Below are 20,182 nucleotides of genomic sequence, written 5' to 3'. Positions count from 1 at the left end.
TTCTGGGCTCAATATTCTGTTCCATTGATCTTATGACTGCCTTGTACCAATACCGCACCGTTTTGATTACTGTTGCTTTAAAGTCTTTAAATCAGATAGTAAAAATCTTCCAACTTTATTCTTTTTTTTCTGAATTGTTTTAGCTAATCCAAATCCTTTGCATGTCCATATAAATTTTGGAATCACCTTGTCAATTTCTGCATAAAAGCCTTCTTGGATTTTGACTGTGATCATAATAAATCTATAGATCATTTTGGGGATAATTGACATCTTAACAATGCTGAGCCTTCCATGATATATTTTCCATTTATTTATAGCTTTCATTTCTCTCAGCAGTATTTTGTGGTTTTCAACACATGGGTCTTGCATATATTTTATCAAATGTATCCTTAAGCATATCATGTTTTTGAACATTCTTGTAAATGGTATTGTCTTTTAAATTTCAATTTCTGATTGTTCATTGCTAAAATATGCATTTTGTATATTCACATTTTTGTATCTTGACAGTGTATCCTGTGACATTGCTATGTTCATTCATGGGTTCTAGTAGCTTTTTCAGACTCCTTAGGATTTTATAGGCACATGATCATGTCATGTAAAAATATAATTTTACTTTTTAAATTTCTAATCTATATCTAAGCAAAAATCTATATGCTTTTTGTTTATTTTTCTTGCATTATTCCACTAGCTAGTGCCTACAGTACAATGGTGAATTGAAGTAGTGAAAGCAGGTATCTTTTCTTTGTTCTCAATCACGTGGGGAAAGCATTCAGACTTTCACCATTATAAGTGTGATATTAGCAATAGGTTTTTATTTTTCCAATTTCTAAAAATGTGATAAAATACATATAACACAAAATTTACCATGTCATTCATCTTTACATGTACAGTTCACTGGTATTAAGTAGATTCATACTGTTGTGCAACCATCAAAACCATCAATCTCCAGAATTCTTTTCATCTTGCAAAACTGAAAATTTCATAGCCATTCTACAAGAACTCCATATCCTTCCCTTCTCCAGCCTCCGGCAACCACCATTCTACTTTTTGTGTCTATGACTACTCTAGGTACCTCATATTTGTTTTTTGTGACTGGCTTATTTCACTTGGCATAATGTCCTCAAGTTTCATCCAACTTGTAGCATATGTGAGAATTTCCTTCCTTTTTAAGGGTGAATAATATTCCGTTTTCTATATATATCACTTTCCGCTTATCCATTCACCCACCAATGGACACTTGGGTTGCTTCCATGTTTTAGCTATTATGAATAATGCTGCTATGAACATAGGGTACAAATATCTCTTCCAGACTGTGTTTTCAATTCTTTGGGGTATATACCCAGAAATGGCATTGCTGAATGATATGGTAATTCTATTTTTAATTTTTTTGGGAACTACCATACTGTTTCCCATAGCAGCTGTACCGTTTTAAATTCCCGCCAACAGTGCACAAGGGTTCCAATTTCTCCATGTCCTCCCCAGCACTTGTGATTTTTCCTGTTTTTTGATAGTAGCTGTCCTATTAGGTGTGAGGAGGTATCTCACTATAGTTTTGATTTGCATTTCTCTAATGATTATTGATGTTGAGCATCTTATCACATGCTTATTGGCCATTTGTATACCTTCTTTGGAGAAATGTCTACTCAAGCTTGTTGTCCACTTTTGAATCAGATTTTTGGTGTTGTTGAATTTTAAAAGTTTTCTATATATCTAGATGTGAATCCCTTATCAGATATATGATTGGCAAATAGAGTCTCCCATTCTGTGGTTTGCCTTTGTACTCTTTTAATAGTGTCTTTTGATGCACAAATTTTAAAAATTTTCGTGAAGTCCAATTTGTCTATTTTTTTCTCTTTTGTTTCTTGTGCCTTTAGTGTCATTGGTTTTTTGAAAAGAACTTTATTAAGTAGAGGAAATCCTCTGCTAATCCTAGTTCTGAGAGGTTTTTTTTTTTTACCATAAGTAGATGTATAATTTAATCAAAATTTTCAGCAGCTTTTGAGATAATCATATAGTCTTTCTCGTTTATTCTGTTAACACAATGCATTACATTTTCATGTTAAACCACACTTGCATTCCTGGGATGAACTCCACTTGGTCATGATATGTTTATCCTTTTTATATATTTCTGGATTCTTTTTGCTAATATTTTGTTAAGGATTTTTGCATCTATGTGCATAAGGGATATTGTCTATAGTTTTCTTTTCTTGCAATGTCATCTGGTTTTGGTATCAGGATTACGCAGGCCTCATAAAATGAGTTGGGAAGTGACCCCTCCTTTTTTATTTCCTACAAGGATTGGTGTTATTGCTTCCCTAGATAGAAATTCACTAGTAAAACTATCCGGATACAAAGTTTGCTTTAGGGAAGATTTTTAATTATGAATTCAATTTGTTTAATTGATTTAGGGCTTTTCAGGTTTTCTATTTCTTCTTGAATCAGTTTTGGTAATTTGTGTTTTTCAAAGAATTTGTTCATTTCAACTAAGTTGTTCAATTTGTGAGCAGAGAACTGTTCCTAGTGGTCCCTGGTTATCATTTTAATATATGTAGGATCTGTAATGATAATCTCTCTTTCATTCCTGGTATTGGTAATTTGTATCTTTTTTTTTTTTTTCAATCTCGGTCAGTATGGTTAAAGGTTTAGCAATTTTACTGATCTTTTCAAAGAACCAGGTTTTGGTTTTATTGATTTTCTTTGTCCATATTTAATTTTATTGATTTATAATCTTATCATTATTCATTTCATCCTTCTACTTACCTTACTCTTCTTTTTCTATCTTAGAAAGATAAAGTAGAAGCTGAGATCATTGGTTTTAGATCTTTCTCGTTTAATTGAATAAGTATTTAAAGATAAAAATTTCCTTCTATGCTTATCTTTAGCTGTTTTTTACTGCAACCAACAGTAGAAGCACACAAATCCTAGGCATACAACTGAGGGAAAAAAATTTCACAAAATGATACTTTCTCTTACTGTATGCAATGCACTCTGATATGTTCTATTCTAGGGCATTGTTTAAGAAATACTGTTCATAACTAACTAAATTGCAGCATAGTCCAGACACTTTTTTTGCAATGACTTCTGTTATTTTAAGATCAGGTTGCTGTTTATGCCCTGATTACAATTTGACAGCTCCTCCTGTTTGAGGATGTCTATTAAATTGTAGAGTCACAGCCTCAAATCCTACGGCTATGGGGAATAGAATGTATTAAACTTTGTCTTAGGGTGAACCTGGAAATTTAGCTAAGATCCTTGTTTCATGTTACAATCAACATCATTTTCTATGATATCCCTGATGAGAGCTCTGAAGACATTTCAAAGATACGTTTTATCATGAGTATATAGACTTTGGTTGTATTTTAGAGTTCTATGATTAAAATATTTTACCCACAATATAGTCCTTACTTAGAGATCAGTGACATTTATCAGGATTCAAATGTTCCCAATATTTCTGTTCTCGTTAATTTTCCTAGTACCCAGTGCAGGTAAGTTACAAAAAATGACAGAAAACCTTTCAGATTTATGGATGAAGAAGTTAGAATTTTGAAAGTCAAAGTACGCCATGCCTCTCAAGAAAAAAATCTAATGGTCTCAGTGGTGCATCATTACTACAAAAATTGGGGGTGGCAATATAATTGGTTGGTTAACACTTTTGGAACATAACTTAGCAAGAGCTGTAAAAAATTTGTAAAAACAAAAACATGAAAACTGTTTTTGACATGCTAATTCCATTTTTGGAATTTCATTGTAACAAAATGATTCAAAACATGGAAAATGCTTGGAAATAAGCTTTTAAAAAGCATGAAATAAGGAATTGGAAACAACCTGAATATACCAAACTACAGTTAATAAACCATACTGCATCCTCTTAGAAATACTATGCAGTCATTAAAAATCATAAACACTGGAATTAACAAAAATGCTACCTGCTTTTTCTGTTGGGTTAGAGAAATGAGTAAATTTTTTCCTATTTTCCAAATTCTATTTAATAGCACATTAGTTCTAAAATGAAAGTCTATTTAAAATGTTGGCTGTTAGGATTATAAAATGGAAAAATACATGGTATAAAAATCACAGTAAGTGTATTTACAGTATGGTGTGATTATATTTCAAGTGTGTGTGTGCAGAGAGAACGAGAGAGAAGAAAATTAAAAGAAAAGTGCCAAAATGCTAGGAAGGGTTGTTTACTGTAGGATGATACTTGAGTATCCTTTTCTCTTTATTTTCTAGATTTTCTGTAAGGTATTTATGTTACTTTGATAATAAATGCCTTTTGGTAAGTATAGCTGGCTAACTGCCCATAAGGTCCCCTAGTTTGCCCCAGGCCTCGTCTCGGTTTGTTGCTGAGAGGCATACATGGCACTCAAATTCTGTTGTATCATGTTAGGATCCATCCAGCCCGCAGCCAGATTGGAGGCAGAGCTGCTGCAGGGATTTTTCACACTGTAGTTGAAAGAACACTGAATGGACCAAGAAGTGAGAAACACTGGTTCTATTCTCAGTGCTGCGTTTTTGTTCAGGGAAGTCATTTAACCCCATTTCCTAATTCCCAAACTAAAAGGGTCAGATTACTTGTAAGAATCTCTTAATTGCAGGTCATGTACAGAAAAGTCAGACCTGAATAGGACAAATGCAGCAAATTAACATAGACTGAAGCAAGACTCCAAGAGTTTGAGAAAGCAGGCAGGATGGTTTATGAACTCTCAACCAGGAAAATAGAGAGTAAGTCAAGAACTCAACGATGGGTAGGGACAATAATCCAGGATTTCCAAAAATTCTGGGCAAAATTTAGACAAGAAATCTGAGTGATGGCCCAGAACACTAGCAGCAGGGTTTGGACCACCCAGGGGTTCTTTCCACTCCATCAACAGAGGACCGAGCTTTGTGGTAGGATCTGACTGCACACATGGATTTTAGGAGGCTCTCCAGGCTGGAATGAGGATGTGGAGAAAAATGCAGCTCCAGGTATGCGAGTGTTTTACTTAGAAAAAACTGTGATGAAACCCAGAAGGCTCATTTAGTTCTGGGAGTCAAAGTACTTCTCAAATAGCACTGTCCAATAGAACTTTCTGAAACGATGGAAATGTTCTATAGCTGCAACGTTCAATATGGTAGCCACTGGGCACATGGGACTATTGAGTACTGGAAATATGACAAGTGCAACTGAGGAACTGAATTTTTTATTGTATTTAATGTTAATTAATTTAGTTTAAATAGCCCCATATGGCTAGTGGCTACCATACTGAGTGGCTCAACAAAGGTCCAACACAGTCCTATTGTTCTTTTTGAGTATAGTCACAAAACATGCATAATGAAAGAAGAATCTTTTTTTTAAATATGAAGAATATTACATTTTTCTTTGTAGCCTATATGTATATGTACTGTGTATGGTAACTTAATTGTTCCATAAGAAGCGAAATCAATTCTAGGAATTTTACAGGAATTCATGCCCTTTCCAGTGTAAACCTTGATTAACCACATTCTGAACTCAACCTGAAGATGCATTCACCCAAGATGAACTAGAAACCACCTTGGCCCCAAGTGACTTTCTAAACCAAGGACAAAGTGAGACACAGCAACTGCAGGGCTGAGCTGACTGCGCTTGGTTCTGCCTTCATCTTAGGCTGATGGTAGATCTGCACTTGAGTTGGAAGGGCACAGCTCTTTCAGTGGCACTGATAACAGAATCAAGTGCAGACAAGGATGTCCCTAAGTTTCCCCTAAGTGCAATAAGTGATAGAGTCCTGTATAACAGTCACATTACAGATTTCTAAATTGGACTATAGACCTAGAAATCCAGACATGTTCCAATTTATTCTTACTTTGACCCAATGAAGAAAAGTGAGAGAGAACCTAATGCCAAAACAGGTTTATTGGTTTTTGCACACAAACGAATCTGAACAACGTGCAAGTAGTCAATAAAAAAGGCTCAGTGCAAGCTGCCTTCCTTTCACCCTAAGAAAGGACACCAACTCCAGGCAAACAGGGTAGAATCAAACTTCACGTTTCTGTAACACACACACTCAGACCCTCGCTTAGTTAGGAAAACAGACAGAGATCTGCTAAAAGTTAATAGAATGAAAAGAAATTAAAACTGGGATATTGATTTCTGTAGTAATATTTGTTAGCCAAAATTCAAAAATAAAGCTAATATTTTTTTTCAGCTTTATTGAGGTCTACTTGATAAATTAAAGTTAATACTATTTTAAAAAGGAAAAAAATACTGGTAAAGTTGTCGGGTACCAATTTTGTTAAACTTATGGCTGAGAGTTTTACCAACCCCCTTCAAACCAAAAAACAGAAGAAAATTTTAAAAGTACAGATTCTTCCAGATACTGAGCCCAACATTTTTCTCTTCTTCAAATCCTCCAAACCCAAATTATGAGAAATAATTCACTCTGGCCACTGGGAACATTTCTGCACAGTGACATAATCAGAGAATTTACTTCTTCCATTATTTAACTTATTCATTCCCATCCTAATCAAATCCCAGGAATGTAGGAGTAAGCAAGGGGGCACAATTTTCCCTGAAGCCTCTGCAGGAGGCATAACTAAATTTACAAATAAATTTCCACTGAGGAAGGCCCCGATGGCAGGGGAAGTGAGCCACCTTGACGGCCTGGGGAACACATTTCAGATCTCTAGGGCAGATGTAGAGAAGGATTTATCCAGGAATCAGTCTTCTCCAAAGCTGGACAAGGAGGAAGCGTGGGAAGCACAGCTTTTCTAAGAGGAGGAAAGGTGTCACTTGGAGAGCCTCTGGTTTCCTGAGGAAGGGAAGGAGACACTGAAACATCTTGTTTTGCGCATTTTAGATCTTCCTTGTTTTTCACCGTCAGTAACTGTTCTATCTCCTCTTTCAAAGACAATCTTGTCTGAAACTTCTGTTTCGGTAGTTTAAGGTGTTCTTTTTGAGTTATTTCCTGGTCCTCCAACCCCTCTGACTCAGGGCAAATGAGTTTGTTCCTGGCATCCTCACTGGCTTCTTCCTCTAAGGGAGGCAGATGTTGAGGTTCTGTTGTAGCTTGTTTACTCTTAGATTCTTCCTTCAGCAAATTTACGTCCTTGTGAGACATAAAACTTGGAGCTTTGTCTAGCCTAGAATTTTTACAAAGTAGGAAACCTCTTACTTTTCCCTCTTTCGCTGACGTCTCTGTCACTGACTTCTTTGGAGGCAGCACAGTCCTTATTAGGAGTCCCTGTGCGTTCACCTGATATTCTTTTACAGCTCTCTCTCTGCGCTGCTTCTGGAAGTCCCTGAGTTGACGCAGTTCCTCTGGAAGCTCCATACTTGTAGGCTAAGAAAAAAAATGAACACAGGTCAACTATAACTAACCTTCTGAATATGGTCCTTAAAATCACTTCTACTAAGTATTTGGCAAGCGAGGGTCTATTCAAACGTGTTCTTTTTTTTTTTTTTTTTTTTTTTTGAGGAAGATTAGCCCTGAGCTAACTACTGCCAATCCTCTTTTTGCTGAGGAAGACTGGCCCTGAGCTAACATCCATGCCTATCTTCCTCTACTTTATATGTGGGACGCCTACCACAGCATGGCTTTTGCCAAGCAGTACCATGTCTGCACCCAGGATCCAAACCGGTGAACCCCGGGCCGCCAAGAAGTGGAATGTGTGAACTTAACCGCTGTGACACCAGGCGGGGCCCCAAATGTATTCTTATAGCACCCTCTAGTGTCTTCAACTATAGTAGTGCTATTTTTCAAGTAAATATTTTGAATCCACAGTTGTGCGTGTATGTGTGTGTAAAGATCATACAGTGAAAAGTAAGTGTCCCCTCCACCCTGGCCCCAGATGACTTACCATGTGAATCCTCTAAAGGTAGTTTCTTGTGTAGCCTCCTAAAGGTAGTCTATGCATATACAATCATATGTGTGTGTATATATATATCCCTCATTAAATGTTTATCTTTTTTATTTTTGAGGAAGATTAGCCCTGAGCTAACATTTGTCACCAATCCTCCTCCTTTTGCTGAGGAAGACTGGCCCTGAGCTAACGTTTATGTCCATCTTCCTCTACTTTGTATGTGAGATGCCTGCCACAGCATGGCTTGATAAGCGGTGTGTAGGTCCGTGCCTGGGATCCGAACCACTGAACCCTGGGCCACCAAAGTGGAGCCTGCAAACTTAACTGCTATGCCACTGGGCCAGCCCCATGTTTATCTTTTCATTAGAATACATTTTTCAATTTTTATTTTCCCCCAAATTTTTTTTTTTTTTTTTTTTTTTTTTTTTTTAAAGATTTTATTTTTTCCTTTTTCTCCCCAACGCCCCCCGGTACATAGTTGTGTATTCTTCGTTGTGGGTTCTTCTAGTTGTGGCATGTGGGATGCTGCCTCAGCGTGGTCTGATGAGCAGTGCCATGTCCCCGCCCAGGATTCGAACTAACGAAACACTGGGCCGCCAGCAGCGGAGCGCGCGAACTTAACCACTCAGCCACGGGGCCAGCCCCTCCCCCAAATTTTTATTTTGATAACTCTTTCTAAAATTATTTCATAAAAATGGTAACATACTATTGTGTATTCTTCTGTACCTTAATTTATGAAAGTATAGTTAATAATTTGGTATTCTATACTTGAAAGTTGCTGAGAGTAGATGTTAAGTATTCTCATCACACAAGAAAGAAACAGCTAAGTATGTGAAGTGATGGATGTGTTAATTATGTATATTAAATCCTTACAATGGACACTTTAAATACATGTAATTAATTTTGTCAACTATTCCTCAATAAAGTCGGGGAGGAAGAAAAGCATTCTCTACTGTGAGATAATTTTATTTTAATTCTATGTTTTTTTCTAATAATTTTATAATTTCATTTTTACATAAATATTTGATCCATAGAGCTTATTTTGGTGTAATGAAAAAGATAGCAATCCAATTCTGATTCTCCTCCCCACAATGGTTAGTCAATTGCCTAAAGCCATTTACTGAAGAGCTATCTTTTTCTCACTGATTAGAAATTCTGTCTTTATCCCAACCATGCTGGCAGATATAGATTGGATCTATTTCTGGGTTTTCTACTCTGTTCCACTGATCTGCCTACACATGTGCCAGTTGCAAACTGTTTTATTTAGTGTAGACTTATAATATGTTTTAATATCTTCCAGAACTGTTCTTATTTAAGATTATTTATCTCTAAACACACTATAATCACAGTTTGCCAAAATAATGCTCGCATTAATACTTTTCTTGGAATAGAGTTAAATTTAACAGTTAATTTAGGAATAATTGCTAGCTAAAAAACACTTAGTGTCTCTATTCATTTAAGTCCTCTTTTATGCCATTCAGTAATATTTTACCATTTTCTTCAACTCTATATTCCACATTTCCTGTTAGATTTATTTCTAGATAAACTATCTTTTTTGTTACAATTACAAATCGATGTTTTCTCCCATTATATTTTCCAGCTGTGCATATGATAAAAGAAAGCTGTTACTTTTTATGTTATATTTGTACCCACGACTTGACTGAATTGTCTTTCTGTTTGTGGTAGTCTTTTTCAGTCGATTCTCTTCGGTTTTCAGTTGTATCATAAGCAAGTCAGGAATTCGACTCCTCTCATTCAATTTTTCTAGTTCACCTTGTTGTTTTCTAATTTCATGGGCTCACAGCTTCAAAATATGCTGAAGTAGTGGTGATAGTCACCATTTTTATTTGTCTTGATATTAATGGGAATGCTTTTAGTGTTCCCAATCAAATATTATGTCATCTTCTCACTTGGGATAAATGTTTTATTGTGTTAAAGCATCTATTCCAACCTTAATCAGTAATGTACATAAAATATTATCAAAATTTTTTCAGCATTAAACAGTGAGAGCAAAATACAAAAACGTTATAAAATTGTCCTTAGTTTTACAATGTTAAATGAAAAACATTAAAATTCTCCAATCGAACAAAGTATGCAAGGATTTTCATGTTTTTTTTTCTTAACAGTGAGAGCAAAATACAAAAAAAGTTGTAAAGTAATTTTTTTCAGCATTTATGAGATAATCACAAGATTTTCTTGGCTCTGGTAAAATGGAGAATTTCCTAACTTTGAACCATCCTTGCAACTAGAATCCAGAAACACATTAAAAGAAAAGTATAATACAGCTAAGTGGGGTTTGTACCCAAAACACTATCATTTTATTTAGGATTTTGCATCAGTATTCCTAAGTGAGAATGGTTTATGGTAGCAGTCTGCAAACTTTTTATGTAAGGGGCCAAACAGTAAATATTTGAGACTTTGTGAGCTACAAACAGTCTCTGTTGTATACTCTTCTTCTTTTCTTTTTTCACAATCCTTTAAAACCATAAAACCCATTCTTTGCTTGTGAGCTGTACAAAAACAGACTGTTTTTAAGGCCAGATTTGGCCTTAGGGCAATAGTTTGCCAACTCCTGGTCTATAGTTTTCTTCTATTGTGCTGGCTTCATAAAAATAACTAATGAGGGGCCCGCCCCATGGCCTAGTGGTTAAGTTCAGCACGCTCTGCTTCGGTGGCCTGGGTTCAGTTCCTGGGCGGACGGTACACCAGTCGTTGGCGGCCATGCTCTGGCGACCCACATACAAAATAGAGGAAGATTGGCACAGATGTTGGCTCAGGGTGAATCTTCCTCAGGAAAAAATAAAACATAGAGAAATGTTGCATTTACCTTTTCTTTGACAGAAATATTTATTGGAAACATAATACTGTGAAAGGGGGCTGAAGGAGATGGATTAAGACCAAGCTATAACTCCTTCAAGAATATTACCAAGTTTGCCAAAAGAAATTTGCTGCAGCTCTGAAGAGTGGGGATTACTGTGCCCTCCCTGAGGAATGAGGCAGAAACGGAAGTCCTGAAGACACACCACAGAGAGCTCACCTACCTCCATGCCTCCGAGCCGGTCTGCAGACCCCTCCCGGTAGGCGTTCAGGTACCCGTCCACCAGGGTGGTTAGGTCGGACATCATGGCATCCAGGAGCACCAAGCGAAGGGGGAGCAAGTAGGTAGCTTCCAGGGCCAAAATCTTCAGTAAAGAGGGTGAAAGAGGTCGTGTGAACCACACTTCTGGATTTTCCTAGAGATGCCAAAACAATTTTCTCTGAATAGTAAGCGAAAATTTAAAGAAAATAACTGTTTATCTAATTGTTGCTTAACTTAAAACACTGTTACTGTCATTTTCTTCAATTATTACCTTCTACATCCATGGTACGGCTAGACTTCTAAGGACACACACACACACTTTATGTGTGTATACAGTGTGTGTATGTATGTGAGGGGGGAAGACTTGGCGGGGGCGGAGAGAGAGATTGATTAAAGGAGAGATCAGGATTTCTCATTTAAAACTGGAGGCAGCAGACTTGATTATACGGCCAAAGTTGTAGACGACATCATCATGACCTAAGTTTGCACGCAAGGCTATCAGGAGCTAAAGAAAATCTGCCGTACTTTGGGAGAAACAATTGGGATGATTTTGTTCCATTGTCTTAATCCAAATTCCCAAGAAAATCCCCCTTGGTCCCCTCTTGAAAATTTCTTTCAGGGTACTTTTTAATTGGTAACTAACAAATCTGGATCCTGGCTTTCATCCATTTGAGGCCACAAACTGTTCCCATTTGGAACAATTAAGATTTTTGGCCGTGCTCATGTGCTTACATGGCAGCTATCATTTCTCTATATAATATGCTAATAATCTGACTTACAAAACACTTGAAAAAACTGATGTCATCCGGGGCATCCTTTAATACTCACCCGAATCCGTTTTTGTCTCTCTTCCAGAAAGGAGAGATATTTCGGGGCTATTTTAAGGTGTCTGATTAAACTCTCCTGTAAAGTACTGATGCAGTTTGGAAGAAAGCCGCCTGTTTCCCTGGAGAATTGAAAGACATCTGCCACCTGTGGCATTAAAAAAAGACAGACCAGTCTGTAGAATATAGAGAGCTATCTCGTGGCAGAAATATATTTAGGAAAATGTCTTTAAATACCATTTTTCCCGAGGACCTATATGATAGACAATGCCATCAGAAAATTTAAAGTTGTTCAATCAACTTATTCCAAAAAATTAGGAAAAAAAAAAGGATCACCCAACTTTAATGTGTCCTCGTCTACTTTCTTTTCTACTTCTTTTTTTGAGGAAGATCAGCCCTGAGCTAATATCTGCCGCCAATCCTCCTCTTTTTGCTGAGGAAGACTGGCCCTGAGCTAACATCCATGCCCATCTTCCTCCACTTTATATGTGGGATGCCTGCCACAGCATGGCTTGCCAAGCGGTGCACAGGTCTGCACTCGGATCTAAACTAGTGAACCCCAGGCCGCCCAAGTGGGACATGCGAATTTAACCGCTATGCCACCAGGCCGGCCCCTCTTTTCTCCTTCTTTTATTTGCCTGCCTTATGGTTATTTATTACTTTATGGTGACTTTGGAGAATGGGGAAAGGAAGCTAATATTCAATAACTACTTTTTTTTAAAGATTTTATTTTTCCATTTTCTCCCCAAAGACCCCAAGTATATAGTTGTATATTTTTAGTTGTGGTTCCTTCTAGTTGTGGCATCTGGGATGCCGCCTCAGCATGGCTTGATGAGCGGTGCCATGTCCACCAGGATCCGAACCAGGGAAACCCTGGGCCGCCAAAGTGGAGCGCGTGAACTTAACCACTCAGCCATGGGGCCGGCCCTGCAATAACTATTTTTATTGTTTATTAGCAACTCTGGTAAAGTTTTGGTAAGGAAAGGTAATAAAATTAAGAATTGGAATAATTATTTATCTGTATGTGGTAGGCTAAATAATGGCCCCCAAAGCTGTCCCTATCCCAATCCCCGGAACCTGTGGATGTTATTTTATATGGCAAAACGGCCTTTGCAGCTGTGATTAAGTTAAAGATCTTGAGGTACGGAGATTTTCTTGAATTATCCCCATGGGCCCTAAATGTAATCACGAGTGTTCCTGTAAGATGCAGGCAGAGGGAGATTTTACTACAGTCAGAGTAGAAGGCGATGTGATGATGGGAGCAGAGATGGTGATGCACTCGGAAGATGGACGGAGCCACAAGCCAAAGAATACTGGTGACAGCTGGCAAGGCAAGGAGACAGACTCTCCCCTCAGAGCCTCCAGAAGAAACTAGCCCTCTCACACCTTGACTGTGGCCCCCCAAAAATGACTTCAGACTTCTGACCTCCAGAACTGTAAGCGAGTAAGTTGATGTTGTTTTAAGTCACTAACTCTTGTGGTAACTTGTTATAGAAGAGGAAACTAATACACTATGTTAAAGGAAAACGAATTGGAAAAATTCTGCATTCCTGCTTCTTGCACTATGGAAATCTGAAAAGAAAAATATGGAAAGATATGCTAAGTTTTCATTAGACTATACATGTGGGGTCTAATCAAGAGTCCTGATGGCCTCCAGGGAACAATGAGCATTTTGGAGCCAGCATAGAAGCAATTTCTATATCGTGAAAGATCCAGAAAGAAGGCCCAAAGGACCACGTAAACAAGAGAAGTGCATAAAGTTCATTATGAGCAGACTCCTAAAGAGCAAACTTGAACTACATATAATAATATAAAATTGAACTTTTAGGAATTTCTGTTCAAAAATATTTGGCTAGCTCATTATTTGAACCCCTCTCCAAAGGTTCCAGGCCTTTAGATATTCAAGATCTCCCTTTCACTGGTATAAACCTAGAAGACTAGAAGAACCTAGTAAAAACTAGTGATTTTACTGCTCTCACAGCCAAACCAGAAACCCAGATCAGCTCTAAGAGCTAGTATAGTTTAGGAATTTCTCATTTCTTGAGGGTCCTTTAGATCAGAGGAAAATCACATCTCTTCAGGCTGTCATTGGCAGAATAGGCTTTTTGGGCTTATCTAGGGCAACCTGCATCCCTGAGCTAGATGCCAACTAGCCACGAGCCTTAACTGAGACATATGTGGTAAAGGCAGAGAGGTGACTGTTTGCCTCACACTAAGTGTCCCATGTCAGACTTCTGAACGACCTGCAAACTCTTCGAGTTTCTGAATGCTACAGAATATGGAGCTTGTTTCTTTTCCTTTTTTTTTTTTGGAGGAAGATGCCTCACACTAAGTGTCCCATGTCAGACTTCTGAACGACCTGCAAACTTTTCGAGTTTCTGAATGCTACAGAATATGGAGCTTGTTTCTTTTCCTTTTTTTTTTTTTTGAGGAAGATTAGCCCTGAGCTAACATCAGCCACTAATCCTCCTCTTTTTGCTGAGCAGGACTGGCCCTGAGCTAACATCTGTGCCCGTCTTCCTCTACTTTCTTTGTCGGATGCCTGCCTCAGAATGGATTGATAAGCGGTGCATAGGTCCATGCCCAGGATCTGAACTGGCAGACCCCTGACTGCCAAAGCAGAGCACGTGAACTTAACTGCTGTGCCACCGGGCTAGCCCTGCTTGTTTCTTATTTGACAAATTCTGGAGCCAAATGAGGAAAAAAATCCAAAATACTTTTAAGTAACTTTTCTGCAGTGCTTTCACAGTTCACCAAATGTTCTCACATACTGTACAAACACACGAGAAGTGGGCAGGAAAGAGGCACACACACAAAGACTTTCAAGCACTCATCAGACGAGGCCCATTTCTACAGGGGCTGTGTATGCTGGAAGGAATTCAGCATTCCCCTGCATGTACCTGTGTGTCAAAGACATTATTCAGCAAAATTCCATACTGATGAGAGAGGCAATCAGAAAGCCAACGACAATCATGGATAACCTATGGAATCAGAAGACAGAGACAGAATAATTAGGACCTGGCTGCTTATCTTACTAGCAGAGGAATCAGCTTACACACTTACCTTCAAAATTCTCTTGTCTTCCAATACCATCTGAAGTCCATTGTTGAAAGCACGACTTCCCAGAAGGAAAATGTCAAATAAGTAAACTCGGCTGTTTGTGGCCACCTGCAGTAGACCATCCAGACACACATATTACAGGATGAGAAAGAACTAGGGAAGGATCAAGAAAATCATGTGGTAACATATTTAACATCCTCACTTGTGAAGCAAACAATAGGCACTCAAGGTTTCTTAGAGAAAAAAGGTTTAAACTGATCTTAAGTTAAAAAAGACACTATCACTGTGATTTTCAAAAGGAAAAAAACAGACAAGCTGGTGAGTTAGCCTTTTGCTTTTTACAGTCCCAAGCAGAATGTTTTACGTCTCATCTATGGCATTCTAACACTCCAGGGATTACAAGTTTAAGGAGAATGAGCAGCATTTCATGTTAATAACACAAAATACTATTTCTCTGAGCTCCATAATATGCATGATTGTGTTGGATGTTATAAAAAATCACTCATAAGAGAAGATTCCCTACCCTCCAGCAGTTTAAAACAGGCAACAAATACACTGGCACAAATGTTAGGATGTGAAACACTGCTTTTTAGATCACTTTTATACAATTATAAGAATTCTAGATTGTTTCTGATCATAAAAGTCACAAAGGCAGTGCAGCTGGATAATCTACTGAGTCAGAAAATGAACGCAAAAAAGGATCCAAATAGGTCTAGGGAGCCAGCCACATGGCAATCTGAGGCCATCTTTGTCATTTCAGGAGTTAACTGTTGATACAGCTGCAATTGCCAGGCCTGTCTGGCACCCATTCTCGGACTTTCATGTTGTTTGCTAGAATTTGACACCTAAATGGTCAATCCCTTCTCTTTTTCCCTACCTCCTTTTTTTTTTTTTTTTTGAGGAAGACTAACCCTGAGCTAACTACTGCCAATCCTCCTCTTTTTTTTTTTTTTATTTTTATTTATTTTTTTTATTTTTATTTTTTCCTTTTTCTCCCCAAAGCCCCCCAGTACATAGTTGTCTATTCTTCGTTGTGGGTCCTTCTGGTTGTGGCATGTGGGACGCTGCCTCAGCGTGGTCTGACGAGCAGTGCCATGTCCGCACCCAGGATTCGAACCAACGAAACACTGGGCCGCCTGCAGCGGAGCGCGCGAACTTAACCACTCGGCCACGGGGCCAGCCCCCTCTTTTTTTTTTTTTTTTTTAAAGATTTTATTTTTTCCTTTTTTTCTCCCCAAAGCCCCCGGTACATAGTTGTATATTCTTTGTTGTGGGTCCTTCTAGTTGTGGCATGTGTGACACTGCCTCAGCGTGGTTTGATAAGCAGTGCCATGTCCGTGCCCAGGATTTGAAGCAATGAAACAGTGGGCCGCCTGCAGCGGAGTGTGCGAACTTAACCACTCGGCCACGGGGCCAGCCCCCCTCCTCTTTTTTCTGAGGAAGACTGGCCCTGAGCTAACATCATGCCCATCTTCCTCTACTTTATATGTGGGACGCCTACCACAGCATGGCTTTTACCAAGTGGTGCCATGTCCGCACCTGGGATCTGAACCGGCGAACCCTGAGCCACTGAGAAGCGGAACGTGTGAACTTAACCGCGGTGCCTCTGGGCCAGGCCCCCTACCTCCTTAATTATAAAAGTTGAATAGACACATTACAAGAGTTTGGAAAATAATTCTCTGCCACACTGTAAACTCTGCGAGAGAAAAGATTACGTCAGATTCACCATTTACAAGCAATAACTAGAACAGAGCCAGGCATATGGACACTGTTATACATTTCTTCAGTGAATCATGCATGTCATATAACAACCCCTTCCATTTTTTCGTATGCAAAAAAGGTATATGGCTCTAATAATATGCATTCAAATCTATATCCTTCTTTTTCCACTCATAAACTTTCAAACATTTTCCTATATTGCATTTGTCATCAATTTTTGGCAGCTGCATAAGATCTATCAAATGTACTGTAACGTCTCTTACTGTTAACTATTTAAGTGGTTTCTGATTTTTCAGCATTATAAATGATGCCAAGATGAATAGGTTCTCACATAATTTTTTTCTTCATATTTTTAATTATTTACAATAGATTCCTGGAAGTAGCCCTGAGAAGTGGGTCAAAGGATATTAAAAACACTTTATGACTCAACAAATGTTTGCTACCTTCATCTTAAGATATATTATTATATCTGAAAATATTTGACCACAGATGAAGATAAACATTTAAATAATTGAAAGTTAAAGAAAAACAGTGGGAAATACTGACAGAAAGGAAGCAGACTAGGGAAAACTAAACATAACAAAGAAACAAAAGAACAAAATAAAGGTTTAGGAATTAAATGTGCAGATACTAAGAAAAGTAAGGAGCTGGAAATAGGGGGATGGACTGGAAGTCTGTGTAAGGAGACAGGACTGTATATCAGGACTGTATATATTTGAATACTTTTAAAAGTTGACGTCTGAGGGTCTAGCTTCCAGTCAGCCTGAAGCTAGATGCTGAGATTCTCCCCTTTGTGACACTGACAGGTCTTGACACACCCTCAACTACTGGGAGCCATTAAAAATAAAGCAGGCTGCTTAGACAAGCACAGAGGTTTGAGAGACAACCAGGAGCGGAGGCAGGGTTGAATGACAAGGTTCCGCTCTTACATGAGGCCACTCCTTCACCAACGCAGAGAGTCAAGCAAATGAAGAAACAAGGGAATACGTTCCAAATGAAAGAACAAGATAAAACCTAAGAAAAAAGCCTTAATGAAATGGAGATAAGTAATTTACCTGATAGAGTTCAAAGTAATGGTCATAAAGATCCTCACTGAACTGGGGAGATGAATGAATGAACATAGTGAGAACTTCAACAGAGAGATGGAAAATATAAGAAAATATAAGAAGTCACTGAGCTGAAGAATACAATAACTGAACTGAAAAATACACTAGAGGGGTTCAACAGCAGACTAGATGAAGTAGAAGAAAGGATAAGTAAACTTGGAGACAAAGCAGTGGAACTCACCCAATCTGAGAAGAAAAAAGAAAAAAGAATGAAAAAAATGAAGACAGCTTAAGGGTCCCCTGGGACATCATCAAATGGATTAACATTCACATCACAGGACTCTCAGAAGGAGAATGAAATGAAAACTGTAAATGAGATAACATGTGTCAAAGTGCTTTGTAAAGTGTTACACAAATGTACTTTGTTTTAATAACCCTGTTATTAGATTCTAAAAAAAAAATAGCAGATCTCTGAAGAAGCAGGTAGAGTGAGGATTTTTGTTTCCTTATAAGCCTTTTTACCATTACAGTCATGTGCTGAATGATGTTTTGGTCAACGATAGGCCACATGTGTGATGATGGTCCCATAGATTAATACCATATAGACCAGGTGCACAGTAGGCTATATACCATCTAGGTTTAAGTGCACTCTATGATGTTTGCACAACGATGAAATGATCTAATGATGCATTTCTCAGTACGTACTCCCATCATTAAATGATGCATGACTGTGTTTGATTTTTTTTCTTTTAATAAATAGGCCATGTGATACTTTGATTAAAAAAATTTAACATATAAACCCAAAGACCTGGTTGGAGAAAATGTGCCCATTAATTTCCTTCCAGTCACAAGAGAACAATTGTAATCAACTGAATGTCCCCTCTGGTACCTAGACAACCAAACAGGACAAATTAGGAAATAACCTAGAGCTGCCCAAGGGAGCACCCTTTTGTTTTGGTAGAGAGAGGTTTTGGTTTGGTTTCTTTTCCCCTCATCTTTATTGAGATATAATTAACGTATAACATTGTGTAAGTTTAAGTTGTGATGATTTGATATAAGTATATACTACGAAATGATTACCACAGTAAGTGTTGTTAACACGTCTATCACCTCACATAGTTATCTTCTTTTTGAGGTGAGAACTTTTAAGATCAACTCTTAGAAACTTTCAAGTATTTACTACAGTATTGTTATCTATAATCACCATGTACATTAGACTCCTAGAACTTATTTATCTTATAACTGGAAGTTTGTACCTTTTGACCACCTTCACTCATTTCCTCCACCCCTCACCCCTGGCAACCAATATATTCTCTGTTTCTATGAGTTTGGTTTTTTAGATTCCACATATAACTGAGAGCATACAGTATTTGTCTTTCTCTGTCTGATTTATTTCACTTAGCATAATGCCCTCCAGGTTCATCTATGTTGTCACAAAAGGCAGGATTTCTTTCTTTTTTATGGCTGATTCCAATGTATACATTTACCACATTTTCTTTCTTTCTTTCTTTCTTTCTTTTTTTTTTTTTTTTTTGAGGAAGATTAGCCCTGAGCTAACATCTGCTGCCAATCCTCCTCTTTTTGCTGAGGAAGACTGGCCCTGAGCTAACATCCGTGCCCATCTTCCTCTACTTTATATGTGGGATGCCTACCACAGCATGGCCTGCCAAGCGGTGCCATGTCCGCACCCGGGATCCAAACCGACGAACCCTGAGCTGCTGAAGCGGAACGTGCACACTTAACTGCTGCGCCACTGAGCCAGCCCCTTACCACATTTTCTTTATCCATCCATCTATTCATGGACACTTAGGTTGTTTCTAGATCTTGGCTATTGTAAATAATGCTGTAATATTGCTGCATTGTAAATAATGTAATATTGCTGCAACATAAACCTGGGAACACAGGTGTCTCTTTGAGATCCTGTTTTCATTTCCGTTGGATATAAACCCAGAAGTAAGATTGCTGGACCATATGGTAGTTCCATTTTTAATTTTTTGAGCAACCTCCATACTGTTTTCCATAGTGGCTGCACCAATTTACTTTCCCACAAACAGTGCACAAGGGTTGTTCCCTTTTCTCCACATCTTGGCTATTACTTATCCCTTGTCTTTTTGATAAGAGCCATTCTAACAGGTGTGAGATGACATCTCATTGTGGTTTTGATTTGCATTTCCCTGATGATTAGCGATGTTGAACATCTTTTCATATACCTGTTGGCATTTTGTGTATCTTCTTTGGATATACAAAGATTTATATATTCTGGTCCTTTGCCCATTTTTAAATTGGATTATTTATTTTTTTTTTATTTGCTATTGAGTTACATGAGTTCCTTATATATTTTGGATATTAACCCCTTATCATATATATGGCTTGCAAATATTTTCTCCCATTCTACAGGGTGCCTTTTCATTTCGTTGATTCTTTCTTTACTGTGAGAAGCTTTTCAGTTTGACGTAGTCTCATTTGTTTATTTTTGCTTTTGTTGCTTGTGGAGGTTTGTTTTCAGTATCTTGCATTTGTGTGGTTAACTCAAACCTGGTTATCTAAAAGCTAAGGTATACCTAGAAAGTGCATAGAACAAGAAAGGGGATCTAATCCTTGAGCAAAACTGGGCTTTATCCCTCCATTCCTTTCCC

The 20,182-nt window shown here is 38.0% G+C and overlaps 1 protein-coding gene across 13 annotated transcripts in view; it reads right to left on the bottom strand.

The window, feature by feature from the left end:
* Positions 1-5,854: 5,854 nt before the first annotated feature.
* EXD1 (exonuclease 3'-5' domain containing 1) overlaps positions 5,855-20,182 on the bottom strand; it is a 31,916-nt gene continuing 17,588 nt past the window's right edge. For 10 of the 13 annotated variants that reach the window (XM_005603137.4, XM_005603136.3, XM_023619651.2 and 7 more), the window contains 5 exons: positions 14,785-14,889; positions 14,622-14,702; positions 11,726-11,869; positions 10,860-11,051; positions 5,855-7,298 (listed from right to left, as the gene is read on the bottom strand). In XM_005603137.4, the coding sequence (XP_005603194.1) occupies positions 6,642-7,298; positions 10,860-11,051; positions 11,726-11,869; positions 14,622-14,702; positions 14,785-14,889 (1,179 nt within the window). In that variant the 3' untranslated portion in view covers positions 5,855-6,641. The remainder of the gene's footprint in view (positions 7,299-10,859; positions 11,052-11,725; positions 11,870-14,621; positions 14,703-14,784; positions 14,890-20,182) is intronic. The other 3 variants (XM_023619642.2, XM_070239123.1, XM_070239151.1) reach the window with 1 other exon arrangement.

This window comes from Equus caballus, chromosome 1 (genome assembly GCF_041296265.1).
Source record: "Equus caballus isolate H_3958 breed thoroughbred chromosome 1, TB-T2T, whole genome shotgun sequence".
NCBI lineage: Eukaryota > Metazoa > Chordata > Mammalia > Perissodactyla > Equidae > Equus > Equus caballus.
Note: the sequence above shows the minus strand (reverse complement) of the source record. Positions and strands in the feature narration are given on the sequence as shown.